This window comes from Natator depressus, chromosome 11 (assembly GCF_965152275.1).
Source record: "Natator depressus isolate rNatDep1 chromosome 11, rNatDep2.hap1, whole genome shotgun sequence".
NCBI classification, from domain to species: domain Eukaryota; kingdom Metazoa; phylum Chordata; order Testudines; family Cheloniidae; genus Natator; species Natator depressus.
Window position 1 is genome coordinate 72,113,383 of NC_134244.1, and position 9,428 is coordinate 72,122,810.

Sequence of the window (9,428 nt, forward strand, 5' to 3'; positions counted from 1 at the left end):
TACACCGGACCCTCACGAGAATGTGGGATTTGGGATCCATGCCAAATCCCGCATTTTAGCGGGTACTGCGTTACAGCGGGGACCGCGTTACAATGAAAGTTAATGACCGTTACTAAATTTGGGATCCGCAACCACGTTCTATCAGAATTTGTGTTATCTAGACGTGTGTTCTAGCGAGGGTCCGGTGTATAACTTTCAGGGTCTCATCTCTGTCAATTAAGGCTATGTCTACCCTATAGCATTTACAGCGGCACAGCTGCAGTGGGCTAGCCCCTTGTTCTGTGTTTGGGAGTGGCAGGGGATTCATTCATGGTCTTTTTCCTCTTTCAGGTGCTTTCAAGGGTCATCATGGTGCACCTTGGTAAGTGCAGACAGGGCTTGTTAGGGGTTGCGTGCACACCATGTTGTACTGGCAGACCCCAGTTTCTGCATCCCTCTAAATCAATCACAGTTAGTGGAGAATGTGCAGCCTTCACCGCTGAACTCTCTTAAGGGTTGGTAGAGCAAATCTGTCATCTTTATTGTAAATAAATTGCTTTAAGACCTCAATCTCCTGGCAAGGTACAGACTTCGATTCCATCATGAAGAATAATCTATTGTTGCTGTGTAAGGGAAGGTTACAGCAGTTTTATTGATTTTTAAATGAAACCAAGCTTTTCTCTAAGGCCTTTGGAATTTTTTGGCTCGACGTCTATACACATCTGTTTATAATCAAATCTATTGTGACACCTGTTGATCTTCCCTTCAGCTCATCACCTTATGAAAAATTATCATGGAGGACACGTAGCTATCCGATTGGCTCTTGGTGGTTGTGCCAACAGACCCTTCTTCCGTATAGTGGCCGCATATAACAAGCGAGCACGGGACAGCAAGTATTTGGAGCAAGTGGGCTGCTATGACCCACTCCCAAATAGCCACAATGAAAAGCTTGTTGGCTTGAACATCGAGAGAATCAAACACTGGATTGGTTGTGGAGCACATGTCACAAAACCGGTTGAAAAACTTCTAGGTAACTCAATGTGTTTTTCAATCTGAACTATTTGCTTATTTCTCTTAAAAGACAATAGGTTTTCCTTGGTGATCCTCCGCATACTTGGAGTACCAAAGACTCTTTCTTCATTTCTTTGCATGAATTCTTGAGAATATGTATATATGCAATCACCCTTCTTTTGGCCACAGGAAATGGGATGTTTCAGAGTAGCAGCCTTGTTAGTCTGTCTCCGGAAAAAGAACGGGAGGACTTGTGGCACCTTAGAGACTAACAAATTCATTTGAGCATAAGCTTTCGTGGGCTACAGCTCACTTCATCAGATGAATAGAATGGAACATATAGTAAGAAGATCTATACACATACAGAGAATCATGAAAAGGTGGGAGTTGCCATACAAACTGTAAGAGGCTAATTAAGATGCGCTATCATTTGTTAGTCTCTAAGGTGTCACAAGTACTCCTGTTCTTTTTGAGGAAATGGGAACGGGTCTCATTTATGGAGACACTGAGCTGGCCGAGACAGCAGTAAAAGGCACTTCAAGCCACTAGAGGGTTGGTGAGAGAGACAATTACTCTCACTTCTTAAAAGTCTCATTAACTATTGGAACAGTTGACCCAGGGTTGTCGTGAATTCTCCATCACTGACAATTTAACTTGAGATTGGATGTTTTTCTGAAATATATACGCTAAGAATTATTTTGGGGAAGATCTATAGCATGTGTTATATAGGATGTCAGACGAGATAATCACAGCGCTCCCTTCTAGCCTTTGAATCTGTGAGTCTAGAACAGTCATATTGCAACTCCAGCTATAAACATAAATAGTCTTTCTTTCAGGTCTTTCTGGATTTTTCCCATTGCATCCTATGACAATCACAAATGCAGAAAGATTAAGGAAGAGAAGAGCCTTGAAAGCCATAACAGCTTCTGAGGAAGAAACTCCAGGTGACTGATAACATCTAACTGAACTGAATGACTCAAAAGATTACTGTACAGACAACGATCAGAACAGTGTGCCAACTAAAAAGGACAATATCTTTACTACAGGCAAAGAAATGATAGTGGATGTGAATTATTTCATGAGAACATTAAAGTATTTTGAGGCTTTAGGAGTTCTCAGACAAGGATTCTGATTGTCCTCATTTGTTAATTACTTCTTATTTTGCACAAATTATTCATCTTTCATGTTTGTCAAACTGCAATTACTTAGGCCCCGATCCACAAAGGTAAAATTTAGGCTTCTAAATTCCACTGAAATCCAATGGAAGTCAAGAACCAAAATACCTTTGTGGATCTGGGCCTTCCAGATTACATCATTCATACAAACTGAATACAAACTCCCGTTTTCTAAATAGCTCTATTGTGGAGGTAGAGAGAGCATTACTGACTGCCATAAGAGTCTAATGTATAGGAAGTTGTGCTGGATCAACGAACAGGTGAGGATGCACCTGTAGGCTTCCTTCTAAACGTCACCTTACCATTACTTAAGACAAGCCACAGTTGTTTTTTAATTTTACAGTGAACTATTTCAAGATTTTTGTTAGAGGAGGGGCACTCAGACCTGGCCACTGTTGCTTCTTTATTTTCACCCAATGAAGCTGCAAATAGTGTAAGCAGCAGAAAATCCTTTTTTCGGTGCAGGGGTGCAGCACAGAATGTGACACGATTTACTTAACCACACTACTGTTCTTCCAGAAGGTATCCCACAGAACATGACCACTCTAAACATAGCAAATACTTGGATGTTTTTATACCTTTCTCCCTGAACAGTATTTGATCAAACATTATACATGCGTCCAGCTAAAACAATAATTTAAAAATCCAGGAATTACTACATGGTGTTCATAGATTATCAGCCACCCATAGCAGCCATTCATATTCCAGCGTGATAAGCACAATAAACATTGAGCTATGTTCAGAGGCAGACGGCTATCCCTGTTACTTGGAGGAACTCGCACATCATTCGTTCTATCGTCTTCCATCCACATTGTAACTCGCTTAAATGTCTTAGGTAAGGCTTGTACCATCCCCGAAGATCATCAACCTCAGACTCTGGTAGACCAAACAAAGCCACTGAGTTTGAGTCATAGAACCATCACCCCAAAAGCCTTAATTCCAATCAGTGCAAATCTCAGAATTGATGATAGGGAGCACATGAGATCTTTCTCAGCCCACGCTGCAGCACATCACCCTTTTAAAGCGCTTGACGTAACAAAGCTGAGACACGCTCACTGGACGATCACAGTATCCTGCTTATTTAAGAAGAGCACAATACAATAGACCACTCTAGTGCTGACAGAAAAGTCGCCTTCCTCAGCTGTTGCTCCAAGATGGCAATCTGCTGCTGTTCCTGCATGTGAGGAAGTTGGTGGGGCTCAAAAGGAGGGCAGCTCACAGCAAGAGAAATGGCTGAGAAGAGCTAGACAAGTTAGAGGCACTTGAGATTCACTGCAGGCCTATGTGGTGCTCCCTTGGCACCAGACCCATAAGGGTGCAGGGAGAACCATGGAAACTCAGCCGGCTCTCACTTGACAGGCAGCTGGGAATTGGTTCCATTTTTAATGGAGAAGTAAAATCTGAGCAAATGTATACATGGAACCAAAGAAAAATAAGATCTTTTGCGTGATACCTGAAGTCCTGCCTGAAAAGGTTCAGGCAGACGTGGCTGGTTTGGATTTTGCCTATTAGTACATTTAAACCAGGGGTTCTCAGAACACATTTTTTGGTGGCCTCGGACTGTGACCACCAATTGTTGCTGGTGGCCGCACTGACACTTTTCCCTAAAATACTTAACTGTAGGAAAAACAAATAAATATGCACATACACGTGTCCAAATCATTGTAATTTATTTATGTAGGGTTTTTTCAGACTCAAAAATAATATGAAAAATTATATTTGTATGTTGAATATTGCTTTTCGCAGCACCCTTAGTAGCTAGCTGGGAGTTTGTGAAAAGTGATATTAACAAACATGCAAGTATCACTTTTCACAGCCTCCCAGGTAGCTAGTAAGTGTGCTGTGAAAAGTGATACTTGCATGTTTCTTTGTTTCGCTTTTCTCAGCAAGCCCTGGGTTTGGAGAGGGAGGCAGCAGGGGTCTGGGGCAATGGGGGGGATAGAGGTGGAACCAGGGAAGGCAGTGGGGGCTGGGGGCGATAAATGGGGGTTAGGGGAGGCGTCGGGGAGAATGGTGAGCCCTGCTGCCATATGGCTGGAGCTGGGAGGCAGCACCCCCAGGGTCCAGAGTGAGCGGCTGGAGCCCAGGGTTGGTGGCTGCTGCTGCGCAGCTGGAGCTGTGGATCAACACCCACCACCATGGGGCTGGGGCTGGGGTTAGGGCTGGGGGTCGGTGCCAGAGCCCGGAGCCAGCACTTGTTGCTGCACAGCCAGGGGTTAGCGCCCAGGGCCAAGGACACGTGGCCGGAGCCTGGGTCAGAGCCCGGGGCTCGAGCCATGCAGCTGAAGCCCTGCGGCCAGGTTCTCACCCAGGGCTGAAGCCCAAGCCCCAAGGTGCCCTGCCCACCCCACAGGTGAGTCAAGAACTCACCTGGCTCCTGCAGCATTGTGCCCCACCTGTCTCCAGAGGCGGGGCATGGTGGCTCATGCAGGAGCAACAGGGAGGGAAGGGGAGAGGCTGATGCTTTGGCCTCTCCACCGCTGCCCAGGAGGCTGTTAGGCCTGCACAAAAAGCCCCTGGTAGCCGCATGTGAGAAATGCTGATTTAAACTCACTTCCATGCTGTCAAAACCTTTGCCATTGTACCTCCTAACTGCTGGTTTCTCAGGTCAGCGTGTACGTAAGGGTTAAGTGAAGTGCTGCTGTAAGAATAAGCTTCGTGTCCTTTAGAGGAAACCAAGACAGAAAAAAATACTGATGATTTTTAATATTTTTTCTTTATCTAAAAAAATTAATGAAACGATATAGAAAATTCCATTAAACACACCTTTTGCATTTTACAGATTTGTAGTATGCAAAATTTGATTTTATGTAGTGCCCATCCCCATGTATATTCCAGATTAGTATAAACAAGACATGATTTCCCTGGTAACTGGGACCAGTTTTTATTCTGTCTCCTCAAATTTAAAAGTTCATTTGTATGTAGGCTTCGGGAAGAGTTCCTTTCTCATTTCTAAACACACAACACGGTTTTCTTTTCTGGATTTCTCGGCCTCAAATACAAGGAGGTGGGTCTGCAGGGTTGCTTCAGGACCAGTCTGAATGAGGGAGGGTTTATTCTCCTGTTTAAAAAACAAAATTATTTCTAGTGTTACAGGAATAAAAGACAGAGAAATCTGGTTTATAAAGCTGGATCTCTGCATCCCTCTCCCAAAAGGACTGCATGATCAAGCTCAAGGGAGTATTCAGAAATAAATTGTTGATCATCCCTTTAATCGAGTTATACCAAAGCAAGAGTTAGACAGTGGTTGGGCAATCACCATACAGTTAAATGGAGTAAATATTAATTAGAATGTTACTGCCAATAAAGACAGGTGACCCAGTAGTAAAGCTTTGATAATTAGGGGAGGCAACATTGTCTAGTAATAACTGGCTGAACGAAGAGAGGTCCTACACTCAACAGTCACTCCCATGTTGGAGGAATCTCAACTACAAAGATGAACAATCATCTTCCCAAAATAATTTTAAAATGGTGACACCCCCAATGACTTATCTCTCAGACAGAAAGAAAAGAAATAATGGTGGGGAGAAAAGGGGACCCTGGCCTGGGGAGAGGAGTCATACAGAAGTTCTGTGTGGTAGGGGAAGGTCGGAGGGCACACAGAGCCCCAGCCTAGGGGAGATGAAGAAACATGGGACAGAGCCTCTGACATGAAAGAGGGGTGAGCAGATGCAGGGAATCTGTGAAATAGAGAGGATGGGAGGGTGGCACATGGGGGGAGGGGAATGGAGGGCAGCCAGGAGCCCTCAGTGTGTGCAATGAGTACAGCCTACAGAAGCATCTAAGTGTGAGAATGCCAAGTTCATAATACTTTGCATGTCTAAAATGACTTTTATCACTGTCCCAAAGAACTTTAAAAATGCAATTATTTCTTCCCATTTACAAATAAACTCTCTTGCCATGGTTTTCTGGAGAGAGCTGCACAGAGTCAGAGTATTAGCTATGTTTCTGGCTCCTGACCAAAACAGATAATCTGTCAACATTTGCTTTACGTGCATGTAGCATTCAGGGGTGGGGTTCTGGGAAGGGATCAGGAGTGATGCTTATATGCCTAGATCGTCCAGTAGAAGATTTTGGAAGTAAAAGATGTCTGACAGAGGCAGGTTTCAGTATGAACCTAGCTCTCAGGTAAAGCCTGGCCCCTTCTTGGTGGCTGTGGAGCATTCTTTCTTAAAAGACCTAGTCTTGGACTGCAAAGGCGTGGGGTAGCATTTAAGGAGCACTGACAGGGGATGCATACTTCCTACTGCCAAAGAGCTCAGCTGCACAGGGGCTCACTGCACACCACTATACAGCTGAGATCTGGAACTTGATCAGTGGATCCTTTGTATTCTCTTATCCTTATCCTTCTCTCTTATCCTTTGAATTCTCCGGGAATTACTGGGTAAAATCATATTGTTGGTGTAATGCCGGAGGTCAGATTAAAAAACCCACATTAGTCCTTTCCATGGAATCACAGAACCGGAAGGACCGTCCTAGTCCCGTCCCCTGCACTCAAGGCAGGTCTAAGTACAGTAGAACCTCAAAAATACGAACACCAGAGTTACAGACGGACCCGTCAACCAGGCACCACGTGGACCCAGAAGTACGCAGTCAGGCAGCAGCGGAGACGAAAAACAAAAAAACCCAACAAATACCATGCTGTGCCGGCACTGCATCGTCAAGTTAGGCACATCGGGGCTGCCTGTCCCCACCCCACCCACCACTTGCCACGTGGAAGGCCAGCCACGTACAGGTGAAGACGCTGAGGTTCACAGGCACAGCTGTGAGCTCCCGAGAAGGAGTGCTGGGGTCTGCACTAGCCACAGGGGCCGTTTCCCGCCTCTGGCTGGGAGGGGGACAAGCCTGCAACCTTAGTCTCAGTCCAGGAAAGAAGCTCCCTGAGCTGCTGCTGGAACCTGGCCGAGAGCGTCAGCTGCTGGAGCCCGAACTCCTGCCCGCCTGTCGCGCTCTGGAGGAGCGGCTGCGTTTGAAAGGGCCCCAGCCTGCACTGCGCACCCACTGGTGCCAAAGCGCCCCCGGGTGCCTCACGCATCACCCTTGCAGTCAGGGGGCTAGAATCAGAAACTTGCCGGGCAGCCGCTGCAGAGTGTGAGCCCCCGTTCCGAGCACTCCGCCCTGAGGAGCAGCCCATAACGGCTTGGGCAAAGTTACGAACAACCTCCATTCCCGAGGTCTCCGTAATTCTCCTGTATTATCTAGACCAGGGGCTGTCAACAGGCGAACCACGGGCCAAATCCGGATTGCCAGACGCTTTTGAACAGACCCCAGAAACTTTTTATTTACATATTATCGTTATTATTATTTTTGTAAATGATTTTCTCTGCAGTCTGGCCCCTGACTGTACATTGATGAAGAATTTGGACCTTGACAAAAAATAATTGACTACCCCTCATCTAGACCATCCCTGAGCGGTGACTGTCGATCCTGCTAAGAACCTACAATGACAGAGATTCCACAACCTCCCTAGGTAATTTGTTCCAGTGCTTAACTATGCTGGCAGGAAGTTTTTCCTAACGTCCAGCCTAAACCTCCCTTGCTGCAATTTCAGCCCATTGCTTCTTGTCCTGTCCTCAGAGATTCACAAGAACAATTTTTCTCCCTCCTCCTTGTAACAATCTTTTATGTACTTGAAAACTGTTCTCATGTCCCCTCTCAGTCTTCTCTTCTCCAGACTAAACAAACCCAGTTCTTTCAACCTTTCCTCGTAGATCATGTTTTCTAGACCAGCGGTTCTCAACAGGGGGTTCGTGGCCCACTGGGGGTCCATGAACCCTTTCAGGGGGGCCGCAGGGCCCCGTGGCTAAAATCCAAAGCCCGAACCCCAGCACCTCCCGCAGGGCTGAAGCCGGGAGCAGCAGGGCTGAATTCTGGAGCCCCGAGCCCCGGTGCTCCCCAAGGGCCAGAAGCCCTGCGCCCATGGGCAGAGTTGGGGGAACATAGGGGTGTTACACCCCCCCCCAAACTACAGTGCAAGAGCAGGGCAGTCCTGGGGTAGCTCCACACCCCCCCTCCACCACCTCCTCTCTCCACCCCCTGGCTAGGTCGGAGGTGGGAAGTCAGAGTCCGGCAGCGTGGGACAGCTGCTGCTCTGACTGGTGCCATGGAGCAGGCAGCCGCAGCGTTGCCTCGTCTCCTGCTGCTGCAGGGGGTTGAAGCTGCTCCCCTTTGCTCATGCAGCTGGTAAGAGCTGCCTGGGCGGGGGGACCCGGCTGCTTTGTGGCTGGCAGAGCCCTCAGGGTACAGGGACCGCAGGGGAGCCCTGAGAGCACACAGACCCTAGCTACCTCCTCCCTGCACCCTGAGCTACCCTCTGCCCAGACACAGCCCCTAGCAACCTCCTCACTGCACCCTGAGCTACCCTCTGCCCAGATACAGCCCCTAGCTACCCCCCTCCCTGCACCCTGAGCTACCCTCTGCCCAGACACAGCCCCTAGCTACCCCCCTCCCTGCACCCTGAGCTACCCTCTGCCCAGACACAGCCCCTAGCTACCCCCCTCCCTGCACCCTGAGCTACCCTCTGCCCAGACACAGCCCCTAGCTACCCCCCTCCCTGCACCCTGAGCTACCCCCCTGCACACCCCCATGCACAGCCCCTAGGAGTCTCCCTGCACCCTGAGCTACCCTCTGCCCACACACAGCCCCTAGCTGTCCCTCTCCCTGCACCTCAAACTTTTTGAGCTGAGCCCCCCCACCTTTGAGTTATAATTTTTGGTGGTAGGCCCCCCAAGTCCAGACAGGCGGGTGGCCTGCTGAGGTGAGTCAGGGGGTGGAAGTAGCATACCCTCCCCAGACCCCACTTCCCACAGAGGCACAAACACACAGAGGTATTTCCTTACCTTCATACAGGCGGGAGATGCCATCTTCATTCACTGTTTCAGACAACAAATTGTAGTAATGGCGGATAGTATTTCCTAGACATACAATGAATACAGTGCATCTCATTACTTTTCAAATCCTTCGCTGAAAACTGCTAAGGATGCAGCCATTCCCCCAAGACAGCCCTTCGGAAATTAAATACATTCCTTACATCTGTTCACAAAGCACATTAGATAAAGCATCAGATGCCCAGCAGTGACTGAGAAGCTGATTTCCAAAGGAGATTGAATTCACATCAAACCAGCATGATGTGAATTCAATCTCCCCTAGGCGCAGCCAAAGAGCTGTTGGGGCAGGGGAAGTTGGTGCAGTTGATACAGCTAAGTTGCTCCCTTCATCTTGGAATACATGTTAATTCTCTCTCTCTCTCTCTCTCTCTCACAC

At 47.7% G+C, this 9,428-nt stretch overlaps 1 protein-coding gene across 2 annotated transcripts; it reads left to right on the forward strand.

Moving 5' to 3' along the window:
* Positions 1–207: 207 nt before the first annotated feature.
* Positions 208–2,133, forward strand: LOC141995659 (small ribosomal subunit protein bS16m-like). Of its 2 annotated transcripts, none has more exons than XM_074966923.1 (3): positions 208–361; positions 749–1,009; positions 1,815–2,133. In XM_074966923.1, exons 1-3 carry the CDS (start codon positions 310–312, stop codon positions 1,940–1,942), a joined length of 441 nt encoding a protein of 146 aa, XP_074823024.1. In that variant the 5' UTR covers positions 208–309; the 3' UTR covers positions 1,943–2,133. The 2 variants fall into 2 exon arrangements, with proteins under 2 accessions (XP_074823024.1, XP_074823025.1); XM_074966924.1 differs by having other exon boundaries at positions 209–361; positions 1,827–2,119.
* The last annotated feature ends 7,295 nt before the right edge of the window (positions 2,134–9,428 follow it).